This window comes from Octopus bimaculoides, chromosome 10, assembly GCF_001194135.2.
Source record: "Octopus bimaculoides isolate UCB-OBI-ISO-001 chromosome 10, ASM119413v2, whole genome shotgun sequence".
NCBI classification, from domain to species: domain Eukaryota; kingdom Metazoa; phylum Mollusca; class Cephalopoda; order Octopoda; family Octopodidae; genus Octopus; species Octopus bimaculoides.
In genome coordinates this window covers 53,175,285-53,195,967 of record NC_068990.1, presented here as the reverse complement: position 1 = coordinate 53,195,967, position 20,683 = coordinate 53,175,285, and the positions used below count along the sequence as shown (strand labels likewise).

At 36.3% G+C, this 20,683-nt stretch overlaps 1 protein-coding gene across 1 annotated transcript in view; it reads right to left on the bottom strand.

The window, feature by feature from the left end:
• LOC106872761 (myocardin-related transcription factor B) overlaps window positions 1–20,683 on the bottom strand; it is a 355,455-nt gene that overhangs the window by 80,811 nt on the left and 253,961 nt on the right. Inside the window, exon 4 of the mRNA XM_052970965.1 lies at window positions 651–920. Coding sequence (XP_052826925.1) covers window positions 651–920 — 270 coding nt within the window. The remainder of the gene's footprint in view (window positions 1–650; window positions 921–20,683) is intronic.

Below are 20,683 nucleotides of genomic sequence, written 5' to 3'. Positions count from 1 at the left end.
ATAGGTGATACAGACACTCCCCATACACACATGCACTTACAAAAGACACAGAAACATTGAAGGACACGCATGCGTAGACACATACAATAGGAATACAAAATACAAAATGGCTGATAGTTAGCAAGGTGAGACACACATAAGAAAGAAGGAAACAAAGGACCACTGATGAGGTCACAGAAGTGTGACGAAAGAACTCTGGCCGAAATAAGATTAAGATAATATAAAGCTGAAGCAAATTAACACCAAATATACAGTGCGTGTGTTTTTATTGGCTAAACTGGCAATATGACCATCCCCAAGTACAACAATATATATATATATAGACAAGCTATTTGAGCACTCTCAAGGGCTGCTCTAACTTTTTGCAATATTTCTATGGCTATATATAAATATACCCTTGAAATGGTTAATTTTCATTAAACAAAGGCGACATATATTTCATGTAAGACAGCAGAAATCAATTTGAGTTCAGTGGATGAGAGATTATCTCTCATCCACTGAATGACAATGTTAATGGATGAAGATAAATCCCTTTCTTTCAGTACCTGTAACAGAAGAGGCTATGGAATTGAAAGAGTTAAAAAGGAAACAACAATAAACATTTACTCTCCACATTCAAATAAAACCATTTTTACTCCGGCATTACTTACATTCTTTATTTTTATCCATGGCTTGTTGTAGTGAGAGTTCGTCCAGAGAATTTTGTGGACTTGATGGTTGTTGACTGGTGTATCCTGCTGTTGGTGATGTCCCACCAAGTGCATTCTCTCCCCCCACTACTGACGATGCTTTGGCACGCTCAGCAGCTTGTTTCTCCATACGGCAATCTTTACAGTAGAATTTATGGAAGTACTGGATGGTATCCTGGTCTAACCGTGCTCCCCCATAGAGGGGGGTCCAGTTTGACGAGCTGCTAGATTCTGCAAATACACAAAAACAAGAGAAAAACATAAGTAAAAACCATCAAAATGAAAGTACTTGTAAAAGTACAAAAATCATAATTTTTAAATGAAAGCCAAAATATCATCAAAAAGCATTTTTGTTTTTCAAAAGTCATCTAAAATTAAGCCAAACATTTTATATCTTCTTAAGGTTTAATCTTCACCTGTTTCATACAATAGTTGTGGCCATGCTAGTGCATCATTTGTAGAATGAGTGTTATATTCTTACAAAAAATTCAGCTTTGAAGGGAGCAGGTAAAAGTTATGACCACTGCCCCTCCCTACTCCTCAGGTTAATTAAAACGAAAAGTGTAAACAATATTCTAAGTTAATGAAACTAATGATAATTTCCATTAAATAAGTTTTAAAAAATTGAAGAAATCAATACTTCAAAACAATGGTTTTGGATGTTATAGGGACAGCTTTCTGGAATGGTAAAAATATTATGCACATATGGTTACATTTATCTCAAAGTATGCGTGTCATTATGAATGTACCAGTGTACATGTGTGTTGACATTAGAATATGTGCATTTCATTTTCAAGGTATGTTAATAATTATTTTTAATGGAGTTCAGTACCACAAGTAACTTAGAAACTGCCTTCAACTGTATATTTCACCCTTTAGCATTCAGATTACTCATGTAATGCTTATTTGTACACTTTGTTTTGTATTAATCATAGATTGTCTCATAGCTATGAGATTTTGATGATGTAATTGCTTATTTTTAGAATGACATTGAAGGGTAAATATGAGAAGCCAGATCTAGTCAGTTTGAACATAAAACAGGAAGAATCTTTGGGCCGAATAAGGCTGGTTTAAATGCTAAAGTGTTAGGCAAGGATTCCAAAAGAGCATTTTAATTGTAAACAATGACAGCAGCAACAGCAACAATAACCTTGTCTATTTTGACAAATCTACCAGGAACAAACATCGTTATATCACTGCTAATTTCTTCCATAAAATTAATTACCATGATTTATATTACATATGGACTTAATTCTAAACACTAAATAAGTAACTGATCATTTTATTTTAATCCCTAACATCTACAAACACTGTCTTCTTCCACCAAATGCTGTCTTTAACAAAATTATAATAATCTCCTTCCCAGATATCGAATATTCAATGTTAAATTTGAGTGACTCACTACTATTATTTCCCATCAGTGTGACACCACTAAATCTCTCTCTCTCTCACTCTGTGCAGTGATGTCCACTCACCTGAAATGTACCATATTCACACACACACACACAATTATTTTGCTATTATTTTGTGCCATTAATTATGAGAATATTCCATCCTATATAGACAACCTGTTCGTTGATATCCAAGTTTTTAACTGGAGAAAACTGTCAATGATCAAGAAGTACATTTGGGTTCTATCCATTGTTTGGCACCTTGGGCAAATATCTTCTATGATGGTTTGGGTCAACCAATACTTTCTGAGTAAAACAGGTAAATGAAATTTATATGGAAACCTGTCACACACACACACACACACACACACACACACACACACACACACACTAACACACACACACACACACACACACACGTATAATACTGATGTTATTTTAAAAGTTTCTAGAAAAGTCTTAGTAGGTACAGATGAGAAACAATAGATTATTTTAATTTAAAAACAACTTTGTAAAGTAATAAAATAAAAATAGATATTCTGAAAGGATGGAGATATTAGAGTGCTGTACTCATGATCACAATATCGTGGTTTCAATTCCTGGGCCACACATGGCATTGAGTTCTTGAACAAAGCACTTCATTTCATATTGCTCAAGTCCACTCAGCAGTAAAGGAGTAACCCTGCAACGGACCAGCATTCTCTTCAAGGGGAAAATTGTGCATTCAGTTAATCATGCTCTGGACACCAGGTAATAGGCCTGGTGAGTCCTAAGGTTCAAGACAGAACACACACATTCTAAAAAGGTTGTCTTTAAAATCTTTTTAATCTACCATTAGATTAGAAGTTTTTGTGTATGAAAACAATCTCTAGACTTAGACACTAGACTACCTAAGTAAGCAAATTAACTGAGTAATGAGAACCAAAGATTTCATAATGTTGCTAGTCAACATTCTACTTCAGACAATAGGAAATGAGGTCAAACATTTTTGAAATAACATGCACGCACAAAATGCTGAAACAAAATATTGAAAATGATGAAATAATTGAATGTGTGTATGTGCAAGGAGTAAAAAAAAGTTTCACTGCAGTGCAGGAAGGAACATCAAATCCAGTTATGATGTGATTGTAAATTTACAAATTGTGTCACTTCCATTGCAAAACATAGAGACAAATTTAATTATTTTTATATAGACAGATATATATGCCCTCAGACAAGAAGAAAATGACAAGCAAGTTGGGGGCAGGGGCAGTTGGTATGAGACTACAATTTTAAAGAGGCCACTCTACTTTTTGCAAGCAAAGGAAGAGCACTTTAAAAATGAATTACTTTTCTTTCTAACTCACTCTCACTTTTTTAGTGTAAGTGTGGTGCATCAAGTACAAGTACAAACCCATAATCCTAATATAAATCATACATATTTAACACTTATTACTAAAATAAGTAATGAATAGTTTGAAAAGGGGCTTACATTTTACTGTTAACCTGGGGTTATGGGACAATTACCAGCTCTGCATGGGCTTCATTACTGTTTTACTTGTGAGCATTCCCCCATCATATATTTATTTCTTTATTGCCCACAGGGGGCTAAACATAGAGGGGACAAACAAGGACAGACAAAGGGATTAAGTCGATTACATCAACCCCAGTGCATCACTGGTACTTATTTAATTGACCCAAAAGATGAAAGGCAAAGTCGACCAGAACAGAATTTGATCTCAGAACATAACGACAGACGAAATACCACTAGGTATTTCGCCCAATGAGCTAACAATTCTGCTGGCTTCCTGCCCTCCTCCCCACCATATATTACCTTATGGAATATTAGTCTTTATGACAAGGACATTAATTACATTTCAAATTACATAAATTCCAACTAAAATTGAAGGCCAAACAATTTACATATACATGCTCCTATATAAACAATCATCACCTCTACCACTCTCACCGACACCTCGTTTAATTCTAATTAACCACGAAACTTATTGAAGGTTCTAATTAATCTAACAAAATAAGAAACATTGCTTCCTACATGAAGTAGAAATATATGAGGCAATAGAGAGAGAGAGAATAATGATAAAGAAATGGGCCATTAGCACCATTTCAGCATCAAGCTGAGAAACCAAAACCTGGGAACAATAAATCAAATATACACACAAATTATTACTACTACTACTACTACTACTACTACTACTAATAATAATAATAATAATAATAATAATAATAATATTAATAATAATAAAAAAAAACAGAAGAAAAGACAAAGAAAGTGGAATAAGATGAGGCAGTTAAAAGTTAATTTTTGTGGTTCCACTCTTTAATCAAGGAGAGAATAGGAGTAAAAAGAATAAGAAAATATGAAAGAGAAAATACTGTCAGGGGGAAATAAAGGTACACCCACACACACACACACACACACACACACATACAACCCTAAATTGTGGAGACAGTAAAAAATATCAGAGGATGTGGCCTGTTACAATCAACTTAGACTGAAAAGATCAGTATGAAGATTTCAATATGGATTTGAAATCTCATGTAACATAAAAACTGTGTGTGTGTGTGTGTGTGTGTGTGTGTGTGTGTGTGTGTGTGTGTGTGTGTGTGTGTGTGTGTGCGTGTGTGTGTGTGTGTGTGTGCGTGCGCAGGCATGAGTTTAAAAGAATAAGAAAAATAGGTTTTTTATTTTTATTCCATATTTTGGTGGATTGACAGAATCATTAACATTTATTTTTTCCAACTCTTTACATTCAGAGTTCAAATCGCACCAAGGTGTATTTAGACTTTCATTCCAAGAGGGTTGTTAAAATATAGTATCAAATATGTAGAAGGGATTGATACAATCAACTTCAGCTGGATTTGAACTTAAAATGTGAGGACCTGGAACAAATACCAGAGGCATTTTGTCCACACACGTTATCTATTATAGTTCCTCAAGCCATAACAGAGGTTTAAAAATTGGCTGTGTGTGGGATGGAGTTCATTTCTATATCAATGACATTAGCTGTCACAGGAATCTATGGAAGACTTTAAAGAAGAAACTCCAAACAGAGACACCAGATACTGAGAAACCTCAAAGATCTGGAAGAAACCATGTTTGATATGTAGAAAAAGAGTAGGTAGGGATTCCATATGATGCACCCCAAGTATACTTTAAGAACAGTTGGGATAACTATTGCACTGCATTTCACCAGATTGGCTAACAATTCTGCCAGTGCTTCACCATATACATACATATATATACATGCAACTGCAAACACATACATACATTCATATACATGATCACATAATCATACGCATGTTGTATTTGTCTATCAGTGATCAAAGAAAACAATGATTTCAACTGTGACAACTTAATGAGGAAACAGGCCCATGGAGGAAAATACTGCCACAGGGAACAATCATGTTCGATATGTAGATGAGTAAGTAAGAATTTCATCCAATGTAGCCAATATAAACAGTACGAACATAATGTGGGGAGTGGACAGGCTAATTAATAGTAATAGTTTAGTAATATTAATGGCAGTAACATTTTAGGAAACTTTTACCTTCACTGTTAATTAAGAGGTATCTGTCTCCAATTGATGGTCAAATTGTATTTGGTGTTAATGTATGAAGTGTGATGTCACATGATTGTGAAATACAGGTATTAAATGTGGATGAAGTGGGAAAGTTGGAAATGAGGCAAGCATGCATCTCCACTGGATGTGTAATGTTGGCATGTGTGTATGATACAGCATAAATGAGCTGAGAGAAAGATAAAAAAGTAAAACTGATGTAGTGTATGAGAGAAAAGACAGTAGTAGAACAGATATGTGACAGATATGGAGGTTAGAGTTTGGTAAAGACGAGGCCAGTGGAATGAGACTATAGACTGAAGAGATAGAAAGAAATGGTGAAAATTGATCTCAAGGACCATATAAACGAACTGACAAAGGACTGTAACAAAGGGTAAGATACTGTACTGAAGAAAACCTATCCAACCTGTGTAAATAGAAAAGGCAGGTGCAACAATAATGACCACACACACGGTTTTATTTTGTTGTGTAATAGTCGAGTGGATACAGCCACTAACAAGTGTTTCCTAATATCTGTAAGCAGAATGCTTGTGTGCCATAGGAGGAAAATGGATGTCACGTATTTGTGCCACATAGTTATCAGTTCTTATGTGAATGATGATGGATTGTGGAAAAGAAGGAAACCTCTTCCACTGATGCATTAAAATAAAAATTACATAAAAACACTGTTAATAATAATGTCTATTCTGAATCATAAGTATCATCTCACTACCACCACCTATCTCTTTCTCTCATCATCAACTAGATTAAAAAAGGTGGTTGATATTTATATTTTGGGAATAGGACAGAGAGATTATCGATAGTCAGTCCAACCAATAAAAGAATAATAGCAGCAGTGTAATTATTTTCAGAATGGCCATATTTGAAACATCCAACAAGTTTATAAGTTGATTCTATTGTTGAAAAAGTTGGAATTTTTCTCTATTTTTAAACAGCCTTTGTTTGTTTATTTTATCAAAACTACACACACATACATTTATATATGTATGTACAAAAAGATAGAAAAAAAATTTTTGAATTATGTTTTCAGGAAGTGTTTGGAGCTGTTAAGTGTCTGTAAACAGAAATTCCTTTAAGGAGTTTGACCCATTGCAAAGGGTCAGAGGCAAACAAGCTGTCTTCCTCTCTAGAACTTGTTTTAAAAGGTGTGTGTGTGTGTATGGTACCAGTAATATACTGACATTTCTTACTATAGAAAGGGCTTATGCTACAGAAACTTGTTCCCTCTTTTAACTAATTTTGTGTAAAAAGCAAAAAATACTAAATTTTAAATGAAATACTGCAAACTAAATTACTAAAGATAAACATTTTCTTAAAAGTTAGTGTTTGCTTCTGAAGTGTAAAAAAATTAAAGAAACATTCTATAAGATAAGTATACGTTCATTTACACACATAGTGTGTGTGTGTGTGTATGTGTGCACACGCATGTGTGTATGAAACATTCCTCCTGTATATTGGAGATTAAACAGATGCAAAGTAATATAAGTTGTTTATGGCTCAAATATTTAATAACAATTCTTTTATTATTATTATCATCATCATCATCATTAAGGTGGCAAGCTGGTAGAATCATTACTGTGCCAGACAAAATTCTGAGCAGCATTTCTTCCAATTTTACATTCAGAGTCCAAATTCTGCAGAGGTCAACATTGTCTTTCATCCTTTCAGGGTCACTGGAATAAGTAACAGTTGAATAATGGAGTTGATGTAATCAACTAGCCCCCTCCCACAAAAGTTCAGGCTTTGTGCTTATAATAGAAAGGATTGTTGTCGTCGTCATCATCATCATCGTTGTTGTTGTTGTTGTTGCTATTATTATTCAGGCGGCAAGCTGACAGAATCATTACTGTGCCAGACAAAATGCTTAGCAGCATTTCTTCTGGCTTTACATTCTGAGACCGTATGCTGCCAGGGTCAGCCTTGCCTTTCATCTTTTCAGGATTGATGAAATAAGTACCAATCAAGCACTGGGATCAATGATATCAACTTATGGTTCCATGATGAGGGGTTGTTAGAATGAATAACTGAGTAAAAAGTTTCACTCAGAACTCAGCTGAACAACTCAACAGTGCAAAAAGTAAGAAACAGGTACAACAGATTCATCATCATGAACTACTGGACATTTTTGTTTTGGGTCCCAGGACTGAAAGAGCTGATTACCTGGTTTCCATGGCACATAAGCAAACGAAATCCCTGAGAAATTCCTCTTGAACAGGATATAGTCCATCCCAGAGTTACTCGTTTACAGCTGGATGAACTGGAGCAACATGAAATGGAGTGTTTTGCTCAAGAACACAATTCATTGTGTTGTTTGGGAATTGAAACCATGATCTTGTGGTGGCAAGTGAAACACCCTAACCACTAGGTCACATACTTTCACTAAAGTAGATTGCACCTTGTAAATACAACAAAGTGAAGAAAATAATGAATTGGTGAGCCAGAGCTAGATAATAAATAAATGATAGATTAGAAAATAATATATTACAAGTACTCATTTCCTCACAATCTATTCAGGAGGGTAGAAACTCCAATTAAGAATTGATCTGCACCAAGATAATCAGTGTAACCTTATGCAAATATGGAATAGAAAGGTAAAATGTTAAAATAATAATAATAATCATAATCATAATAATAATAATAATAATAATAATAATAATAATAATAATAATAATAATAATAATGATGATGATGATGATTTCTTTTATCTGCCACCAGGGTGAAGCATGAGAGGGACAATCCAAAGACAGACATAAAGTGTGGGGTTTACATATAATGTAATGATAAAATAAAAAGTATACACAGTATACATTACAAGAAGCGAAGTATACATACTATATGACACTAGAAAAATTTTTAAAAACGTTATCGTGATGGGATCCCCAATTCAGGAGGATTCCTAGGGATAATCCTGAGTACCAAGGACGAGAGCCCACTCCAACTTCTTTCTTCCAACTCACAGGTCTACACCGAGAGTGGTACTACCCACTCATCATTTTCGCAGCTTTCACCCACCTTTTCATAAATTCACTCAAGGACAGCACCTCCCTCTCCACCCTCACTTTCCTTTTCAAGTGAAAATTCAAAAAGTCAATGAGGACTTTACTAAAGAAGAAAGTTTCTGTTCTCATTCCTTTCAGCCTCATCCACCTGATAACCTCTTTCGCCACAGCCACAAAACAAAGGAAAACTGCCTCGCCAGCCCAATTAAAGGAGGACGGCAGGCAATCATCATTATGGACTTGGACAACAGACGGATCTGTCCTACAGGCAACAGCAACTGTTTGACATAACTCCACAAGTCAGCAAAACCCGGACACTGAACGAGTGCATGCAGAATGATTTCGTCAATCAGTGAGCACCTCAGACAAGCCCATCTGAGCACATCTGTGCCTGTAGAGTTTATCTCAAACTGGTAGCACTGCCACACCAAAGACATCTGGAAATTATCCATAACAGTCCCCAACTGGAAGGTCATCCAGAATTGACTTGCCAGTTTGTCTTCATCAATGCCTAGGGTCACCCTGAGGATGTCATTGCACTTCCCCACTACTAATCCTCTGTAGATCTTTAAAGTGGAACATCCACCGATCCTATTGCCCGACTTGTAGAGGACAGTGAGCGCCTAATGACATTCTAAGTGCCAAGCACCCAGTCTCAGCCTATCCTTTACCCAGGACTGCAGCTTTATCAAGGAGACAAGTTGCAGAAAGATTTGTCTCACAGATAGAGCCACCACACATTCACCTTCTAGAAATCGTTGCAGGTGGTGCAGCCTCAGTGTGTGCCTGTGAATTAAAATCCATGGCATGCCTAAGCTGCCACACAAAGGAAGTTGGCCGCAGACCGACCATCTGATCATTAGAACGCAACTCTTCCACAAGAAAATAAACTAGATATGCTCCAATCTAATCAATCAGTAACTGGGGCAAGGCACAACAGTCAGATGATAAATAATGACAGAGGTGATGTAGGCATTCGCCACCTCTGCCCAACTTTTCAGGGACAACTTCCTCTCAGCCTATTCTGAGTAAGAGGGGTCACCCTGTTCGTCACCTCTCCCCAATTCTTATCCACCTGGAGGTCAGGACCAAACCAGACCCCGAGCAGTTTAACTGGTTCGTCAGTCCAGTGTCTGACAGCATCGATCTGCCTCTCCAGGTGCCCAGTCACAATCCCACCAACTTGTCGGCATTGATTTTAGCCCCTGCAACCAACTCATATTCCTTTACAATGGAGCTGACCGTCTCCACTTCAGAGGTGTCTGACACCATGACAGTGATGTCGTCCACGTATGCAGACACTGCCCTCCCCAGTCCAATTTTGAAAGGGAGGCCTCTTAACTGTTCCAACTTCTGCATTAATGGCTCAAGAGGTGACAGCAGGCAGCCCTGATGGATTGAACATGCGATACTAAACAGTTCTGATGGGTGGTCATTTACTTTGACTACTGAGCAGGTGCCTCTGTGCATTGCAGCAATCCAGCCTCTAAATATGGGTCTGAAACCGACCACTTAAAGGATGGCTTCCAAGTAGCAATGGTCTACCCAATCAAAAGCTTTCGACTGATCTAAATTTATCAAGGCCCCACCAAAGCCAGCTTTAGTCCCAGTCCTCTCTACAATGTATCACATAAAGCGGAGGTTGTCAAGGATAGACCTGCTCAGGATTGTGCACATCTGTGCCTCTCCAACCAGACTACCAACAACAAGCACCAACCTTTTCACTAATACCTTGACCAAAATCTTAAACTCTATGTTTAGTAGAGTTATGGGCTGAAACTTCCCTAGCACATCCCCATTGTCAGTGTCCTTTCTCAGCAGTGTTACTACACCCCAGCTAATGGCTTTAGGAATTCTCCCATTCTGCTGCCAGTTACTGTAGACATCTGCCAAGAGGCTGCCAAACAAATCTGGCATGAAAACATATAATTGGTTGGGCAGATCATCCAAACTGGGCAATTTGCAACTTGTGCAATCGCTCATTGCCTTCTGTATTTCAGAGGTTGTAATCAGCTTTTCGTAGAATCTTGTGTCCATCACCAAGAGCTGTGGTAGGCCATCTAGGTGTGAAGTAAAGTTCACTATCATCATCAACTTATCCCTCTCCTCAAACTGCTGCTGGAAAGCGCACACATCTACTCAGAACCAAGTACACATGTCCGTCCTGGTCTGTCAAAGACTTGACCGTGGTTTGGTTTCCATGTCACATCTCTATCGTTCAGGCCCATCAGATGGCTTTAGTTCCTTTGTGTTCTAGTGCATGAGCCTTAGCTCTGACAATGCACCCTTCATGTTTCACCTCAAAGAAATGATCAAGGGTCATTCTCAACGCTAACAGATCAGTCGCAATACTTTTACTAATAGCCTCTTCTAGTTTACTAACTAGTTCTCCCTCTAATCTATTTCTTTCCATTGCTAAATCTTTGTTAAATGCTATCGATTCTACTCTAATCACTCTCTTCAGGGCAATTCAGCACAAGCTGTTTACTTGTTTATGATAGCTGCTGTCAACTGCCACTTAACTAGTTCACTAATCCTGTCCCTGTAGTCTTTGTAAGCTGATAAGGACACATTCAACTTCCAGTAACCTGGTACCTGACTACTGGTCGTATCTAAATTGACTGAGTATATCACAAATTTGTGATTTGTGTAGCCGACTAATTTAAATCGTGGACAAGCTATGTTATCCCTATCTCTGACCTAACAAATACTCTATCTATATACGATCTGGATGACCTGCTGTGGTTGCTCGATGTCCACACTGGCACATCAGGGAAATTCAGTTGGTACCTGTCAGAAAGCACGAAAGTCCTGAACTGGTGTTTGAGGCTTTTACAACCCCCTTCTATAATGTACTAAACCCACAGAGTTCTTCTGTGCATCCAAAATACTATTCCAGTCCCCCAACTAATACTAAAGTGCAAGACGTTCCCAAGAATATTTCTAGACACCTGAAGAAATCTGACCTTCCAGCCCCTGTTGGGGCATAAACTGTCACTAGTCTACAGGCACCACCTTTGCTGCTGTTCATGTCCAGGACCACCACCTTACCATCCAGGTCCAGAAAGACAGCCCATACTTGGAGATCTAAAGATTTCTGGAGTAGAACTGCTACACCACCACTTGCTCCCAATAGACCACAAGATGAGAATACTCCATAGTTCTCAAAAATGGATGTTAGACCGTGTTTTCTGGAGATCCTTGTTTCATTAATGGCAACCACGTCCAAATCAAGTGATCTGAGATCATTGAGCAAGTGACCCTGTTTCTAAGCTGATCCCAAGTCACAAACATTCACACACCCCATTTTCAGCACAGCCATACTAGTTGGAGAAAGAAAATGAGGAGGTTGCTCACCTTGGCTTTCAAGAAGCCCAGAAGTTCCAGACTTCTCTACTGATGAAAATTTTTTAAAAAGCCCTTCCAACTGCCTTTTATCAATAGATTTTGTTAAAGTCCCCACACTTCCAGGGAATTTTTCAATCGTAATTTTATAAACGTCTGATGACGTTTTAATTAAAAGTCTATCCTTGGGTGTTTTGAGGATGAAATCCTCAAATTCCTTTCCCTCTGTTTCTATATTATTTTCATTTTGATTTACAAAATCCATCAATTCCCTGTTACACTTTGTTCACAACAGTGAAATTGATGGATACTGTTCATATACAGTCTGATGAATATTTTTGAAGTTCTGTAATTGGTTGTTTCTCGGTTTCTTTAATTTTATGCTGTTGATGATGAGGTTGTTGTTTTTGAAGTCGTTCTTGTTCTTGCTGCTTTTTGGGGGGGGGGGGGAGTGGTTGTGGATTGTGTTGCAATTGTGGTTTCAGAATAAGTTGTTGTTGATTTCTTGGAGTAGGGCTTTGTACTCTCTTCTTCTTTCACCTACCCCCTTTTGTCATTGTGATCCATTGATTATTCAGCTCTTCCCTTTCCATGTCATTGCAGTTGATGCTGGTTTGGTAGGTAGAGTATTCAGAAAAAACTTGCTTTTCTGTGGCAATCAGAGGTAGACTCCTTCTTTGTCTTGGTTTGGGAGTGAGTGTAGGAGAAGGTGCAGGAGTCTTGAGCACTTGTTTATGGTTTTGCACTCATGGTATTTGTAATGTTGGCAGCAATTGTTTCAGGGCAGGAAACCATTAAGTGTTTTACAGATCCACATTTGTGGTATCTTGGCTTTCTACCCTCCATGAACACTGAGGTGAGTACCATCCAGGAGATTGATTAGATAGGGCAGATGGTTGATATGGTCCTGCTTGCATTGCAAGGTCAGTTCCATACTTATACCAAACCAGTTTTGCTTAGGTAGTTTCTTGACCTCCAGTATTGTGACTTCATCTTCTTCTAAACCTGCCAAGACAGCCACCACTAACCAGGTAATGGATATTTCTAGTGGTACATTCAGCACCCTAATCTTGGCAAGATGTTGGCTATGATAGCTGAATATTAAGAAAAAAATGTTGTAGTTCCTTAAAGTGGTTACATCTAGCTTCTTCTTCCATTCCAAATCTCACCTCAACAGTTCCAAACTTCTTTCCTCAAGTGATGTGGGTCTTTTGTTCCCATACGCATCCAAGGCATTTTTGTACTTAGCTCTTGGGAGCATTTTCCACCCGCTGAGACTTGAATCCGATGCAATGGTTTGAGACGTCATTAAGTTTAGACCATTCCAAACTGATATTCTCAATTCATTCCTTGATCTCAATTTTCCCTGACAAGAAGCACATTCCTTTGTTGAACATTATGATGGCTTCTTTATCAGTCATCTTTAAAAATTTACAGAAAATTGCAACATATTTGTTTTTGCCGAAAGCAGTTAAAATTCAAAAATTACTTATGTGCACCCTCTGCAAAACAGGAGGGTGTGCAATCCAGACAATCTCAGAAATGTAATAGTAACAACAGAAATGAAAAGACAGGGCCTTAGAAGACCAAGGAAACGACAGACACTTTTACAACTTACAGAGCACTAAATTTCAGTGACTTCACAGTATGACAGCAATAATAATAGTAATGATGATGATGATGATGAAGATCATGATAATAATGATTTCAAATTTTGTCACATGGGCAGCAACTTTGGGGGAGGGGATGAGTCGATTACATCGACCCCAGTGTTCATCTAGTACTTATTTTATCAACCCTTAAAGGATGAAAGGTAAAGTCGACCTTGGCAGAATTTGAACAACAGGTAAAATACCGCGAAGCATTTTGCCAGGTGTGCTAACAATTCTGCCAGCCCACTGCCTTATAATAATAATAATAAATTACATTGTTTTGTCTTGGTATAAAAGATGGGCTACAGCAAATATTCTGCTCAGTACCACAGATTTGCTTGTCAGCTGCTTGACCGTAATCAGTTGAGCATGTCCCCTAATGGCTGACGATATGGGCATCTCTGCAGTAGGAAGCATCATAGCCATGTGTTGAGAGGAATTGTTTGGGGTTTGGATAATTCACCTTTGGAAACATGGGTGTTTTGTTCAACATCCTTAAACAACCTTTATTCAGGGACCTTTATTCTAACTGGGTCCCACCTGCAAGGCCATGTGCTATTTATCTTGATATAAGATCGCTATGTTGTGCACATATGGTTGTGATGCATGTGCTGGGTGTACCCTTATTAGACAAGTAGTCATGATGGGTATACTGGGCTTCATATATTTTACTTCAGTGTCACTTTGATGGCATGCACTGCTCTCTCACTCAATAATAATAATAATAATAATGGTGGTGACGGTGGCAGCGGCGGCAGCAGCAACAATAATGATGACACTATTTTTTTATGTTCACAGAGGCAGCAAACTACAATGAGATATGAGCTAACAAATGTAACTTCTTGCTATTAATTTCTTACATTAGATTTAAATTATATCAGATTTCAACGTTTCAAAATATTATCTTGAATCATTAATAACAAAATGTACTAAAGCAATTCCATTGAGAAAGTAAAATAGTATCAGGGCTGCCAAGAAACCAAATGGAATATCCATAGCCTTTTACACTCGCCTTTAGTAAAGGCAACACAGCCACTGCCCACAGTAATAAGCAGATGCTCTATACAAGGTAGGTAAATAACTAAAGTATATTTTGACATTTCTGTTCTTTCTTTCCCACTATGGAAGCCAAGCATCTCCCCTACAGCAAGCCATCTGTTTTTGTCTCTCTACCATACTTTAATCTCTCAGCCTGGTACAAAGCCATGCCCCTTAATACAGCACTCCCACCTCATCTGTGAGTTACTTGGTGACCTCACTTGTGCTAGTACCCAGTACACTTTTCAAAGTTATCAGTGCTAGGAAGGGCATCCAGTCATAAACCATGTCAAAGCAGACATGGGAGCTTGGCACAGTCCTCTGACTTATTGGTCCCTGTTGCATCATCCAACCCATGCCAGCATGGAAAATGGACATTATATGATGATGATTCTGTCTAGGTCTTTGAGTAATCTTAACACCAGGAAAACAAAACTGTAAATAGGATTTAATGCTAAATATAGAAAATTATAAATTAATTTACCTCTTAGTTGGAGAAAGAAAACAACAACTTAGCAGGAGTTGTCAGTAACTAACAAAAAAAGGGGAGATAAGTTCAATTAATTCAAAATTGAATACACAGAAAATTGAAATTTTATGCTTGAAGAGAAAATCAACTTTTGTTAACAGGCAAGGTAAGTGGTCCAAGCTTCAGTCTTATTAGGTCTTATCAGTAAACTAGTTGTCTTAATCTTAGTGTGATTAGTGGACAGAAACTTTTACATGGAGAAACAGAGCTTATGAAGGTATTTCGTTAATTATGTAAATTACAGCAACCAAAATTCTTTGTAAGTCTCTTGACTTGTAAAAGTTTTATATTGCACTGAAGCATGCTTGAGAGCATTATGTCCATAGCTGTCATGTTACCTACTAACAACCATCATATTCTCTCTCAATGATGAATACAGTTTTCTTTGAAATTGAACCTTAATATCTTCAAGTTATCTCCCTTCTGCTTTCAGATTCACAAACAATTGTTACTATCTCTTTCTCCAACTAACATGCAATATAATTGTTTCCAACAGAGCTTGAAATAATGTAGAGGTGAAGGGGAGAGGATTAATTGATTAGATTGGCACCGGTAATTGACTGATGTATATTCTATTGACCCTAGATGGTTAACAAGCAAAGTTGGCCCCAACAAGATTTGAATATGTAAAGAGCCATAACCAAATAGCACAAAGTATTTTGTCTCAAGTGAAGTGATTGAAAAGATTAAAGATTTAAAAGATTAGAGACAGACTAACTAATATAGCTTATAAAAGAACAATTTTTGTTTTGTTTTTTTCCCCATTCAGCAATGATATAAACGTGTTACTTCATGGTATCTTACTTTACTCTCTGATTAATGAGAAGTTACAGTGGTTTGAAGAGGATTTAAATGAACTAAACACACTATATTAGATATTATTACATAAGCTGAAATAGAGATTTCCAGTGTAGGTAGTGGCATTAAAAGTTGATTAAATATCAAACAAGAGAGAAAAACAAAACAAAAAATGGACCTTTGGATATGAAACAGTCTCAGACAACAGCAGTAAACAGGCAGATGTAGGAGGTGGAGAATTTAGAGAAAACATGAATCCTTAACTCAAACAGTGGCAGCTGAGAAGAGATTTGTTTTTCACAAGAACCAAGTATAGAGGAGGATGTAATTGGTTTAGAAGAACACTAATGGGAGGGGATGATGATAATAATCCTATTCTTCATAGGACAATCAACAACAAGTATGTGTGTAGACACACATGCACACACTGCTAATAAGACAGCAGTGCATGTAACAAAGATATGACAACACAAGTCTAGTGTTGTAAGAGAGGAAGTACTTTACACACACACACACACACACACACACACACAGTGAAGCACTATAAAAACTATTAATTCTGGTTTCTTCTGACTAGGCACAAAGCCAATCTCCATAGGGTGGGGAGAGATTGAATAACCCCAGTATATTACAGGTATTTTGCTGACCCTCAACACAATCTGACCTGAGATTACAGAGGACCGAAAGCAGATGCTATAAATAGTTAATCTGACACTTTGTGGTTTCTGGCAGCAACAACAACAGCAGCTGCAACACACTGCAGACATGAAGCGGAATCAGTAAATCAGAGAACTCTACAACTGGCAGAGATTAGAAGAGAAGAATAGCCAGGCAAGGAATGTCTGGGAATGTAACTGTCCACCCACACACACAGCAGCAGCAAGCAACAAAAGTTGAATGTTGACAATGCAAGAAAATGCCTGCAAGCTTACTCAGTTGGTAAATTGAAAACCTGATATTGAAAACCTACCTCATAAACTGTTTGTAGGGTCTGTATCGACATTTAACACAACTTTAAATCAATTATTGGTAACAAAAATATAATGGAACTCACGAAAACACACAAACACACCTTGCAGAAGGTCAGAGATCATAATAAAAAAGCAGGAAAAAAAAAGCAGAAAATTAACAAAACTAAAACTAATAAAGAAAAAATCAACACAAAACAATACTACAGAAAAAGTCTGGTCTGAAACAAAAGTTAAGTTGACCAATCTAGGAAATAATTGTTAGTAAGATTTAAAGGTTTGTCAAATTCAATTTGTGCCCGAGTTATGACAATTTAAAACTTCATCGATGGTACTTTCTGCCTATGACAAAAACAATACTCATTTAACCATTCAACTAACTATTAATAAGTACCATGAGGAAGTACTGTTCACCCAAACACAGGGACCCTATTGCATCGTTGCTGTTGAATACTTTGTTAACATAAAGAGCATTAGTTCATATCCTACTATGACCAAAGTTTCCTTTAGAGAAGCATCTCAGCTACTGCTCAATCCTATGAAAGCTGAACTAAGCTCTGATACTCCTCATTTCTTGTACACAATGTCTCTCAAAGACTAGCTATGTACACTAAACTTTGAGGTGGATGATCTAGCTCAAATTAGATTAAATCATCAGTTTCTGGAAAAACCTGGAAAGAACTCACACCACACTGATATCCTAAATATTACCTACCATGTTGTCTGTAGAAATGGAATACTTCCAGATTAGAATACACAAGCATTTAGTTCTTTATTTCGATAATGATTTATCCTTTAGAGAGGTTCTGACTCCTGACACTAGTGTCAGAAATTATTTCTACATTGTTTTTCCTGTTACTGTACAACTTTAGACACACCATATTACACCACCTCAATGTAATAAATAAAAATATAAAAGACTCTTAATGCCTTAACTTTACTTCAACACTTCTAAACTTGACTGAGAGCTGTTTTACAGTAATCTAAATTAAAACCTTCCATCAAAATTTCATGCCAATTTATGTTCCTAACAACAGTTTTATAATAGCAAAAGTTATCTTAATAAATTCCTCATTATTTCAAAGATTAATTGAGACACAAGCAATGTATTTCAACAAGAATATGGTAACAAAAGGATTTAATAAACTACAGGAATTTCAGTGATGATTTAAGAGATGCTAGTGAGCTTGTATTGGTCAGTTCCTGACAACATCAATTCCTTCATGGTTTATTGTAAAAAGTTGACAACTTAGTAGAGAATTGCCTCCAAAAATGCAAATTGACATTTCTGCTTCTATGAACAACTGGAGTAGGTTTATTACATATGGATCACCATTTTAATGAAGTGTAGAAAGTGAGAGTGAAGCAAATGATGATGTATAAAAGGTCTAAATATTTGTTTGTCTGTAAGTCTGTCATCAACATCATCATCATTGTTGTTTTAACAACCATTGTTATGATGGCATTGATTGGCAAATTTTAAAATACAAACAATAATGATCAAACAATTTTCATGTTGTTTTAAACAATCAAAATGTTTTGTATAACTAGAAAGACTGCAATGAAACATCAAACAATCACAAGTAATGTTTGTTTATCAGTGCCAGTTCAAATTTCTATAGCATTTCATAAGAAATTATACATTGATCTTTCATTATAGTACCAGGACTTGTCACATTTTACTTTAACATTTTGTAAAGCATTCAATCTTTCTTACACCAGAAATTCAATTTTATCTTTTATTTTTTAATCAACAGGTGTGACTGTGTAGTAAAAAGTTTGCTTCCCAACAACATGGTTCCAGGTTCAGTCCCATTGTGTGGACAAGCATCTTCTACTATAACCTCAGCCTAACAAAAGCCTTGTGAGTGGATTTGGTAGACAAAAACTGAAAGGTGTGTGTGTGTGTGTGTGTGTGTCTTTGTGCCTTTACTGTCCCCCTTCCACCACTTGACAAGAGGTGCTGGTGTGTTTATGTTCCCATAACTTAGCGGTTTGGCACTAAGAATTAATACCAGGCTTAAAGTACCAAGCATTGAGATAAAATTAGTACCAGGCTTAAAAAAAAATAATAAATACTGGTCAATTCATTCAACTAAAAAATTCAAGGTGGTGTCCCAACATGGCCATAGTCTAATGACTAAAACCAGTAAAAAAAAAAGATAAAACCTGCCCCAAAGCATGAAGGACAAAGTTGACAGAGTTTAAACTCAAAACACAAAGAACTGGAATTAATGCTACAAGACAGTCTATCTGACGCTTGACTGCTTCTGCCAATTTACCACTTTCTCTGAAGAGTACTTAACAAACAGATACATTACACATTTGTAACTTCAGTGTCTTATCCCACTAACACACAGCAGCAATGTTTGCAGCCATTAAGTGTGTAATAAGTACAAGAATCATTAACATCTAAATGCTAAAACAATCAACTAAGAAGATGAAAATACTATCCAACAGCAATATCAAACATTGGAAACATTATTACAAATGCTTACTAAAATTATTGATGCACCAGATAAGAATATATCTATACACAAACTATATATATATATATATATATATATATATATATCAAATACAAGCTAATGAATTAACTTTAGAATTAGTTTAATTCTATCTTTCTGAAAAGGCCCTAGGGTAGAAACAAGGATGTTTTATTAAAGAATAGTTTGCAATAAGAAGATAGTTTTCAAATAATATTACAATTTCATCTCATTTTTTTTTAAGACTTCCACTATCCAAATGGATATGATGAAGATTTGTTCTGTTGACTTATTATAATTACATACTTTGGGAGATATTGAATGTTCCCCATTTCAAACAAATGTTTCACATAACTGTTGGCAGCACAATTATCACAGAGATACGGATCAATTAATAATCAATCAAGTAGAAATTGCCCAGTCACTTGTCATGGCTCTGAAATGCAAGCATTATCTCATGTTGAAACCCAATTAATAAATCTAACTGGCCAAGAAATATTCATACAACAGCTATATTTATTTATTCCACCACCAACACAGATATTATGAGTTACTTTGTCAGATATCAAACTTAGCTTCCTCATTCCATAATAACAAAACTTGTCCTTGTTTCACCTATGCCAGTAGTAAACCAATGATAAAAGAATTTAATCACTTGAAATATAACCGTTCACAAGTGAAGAATGCAAACTATAAATTGGTTGCATTGGCACCAAACAGAATTTAATTCTATTCTCCAAAGTGATGACACGATAGTCATAGTGATTCATTATGGATCTTACTCTAAACAAGGTTTGATTTGTTTTTCTTCTTTTGTAAAAAGAAATATAGATGACTGGCTTCCAGTTTTAGAAAATTTACTTTCTCAATGCTTAATAGGTGAAAATCAAATTTGAATTTATAAACTTATCAGGTACTGAATTTCTAAAAATATTACATCTGAGTAGAACCCTATCTCAAATAAATAAGAATGTGATCAAAACTAGTTAACAACAGAACACCTACTAAATAGAAATATTGTTAGCAAAGGAAAACTAAAAAGATACTTTAATTAAAAAAAAAATACAAAATATAGCTAAACAGAAAAAAATGCCTATTGCTAATATAAATAATGCTATATGTGAAATAAAATTGAGGGGGAAATAGGCAGAAAGTAAATAAGAATGTTATGATTAAAAATAAAGAGCTTCACTGGAGATACATATATATA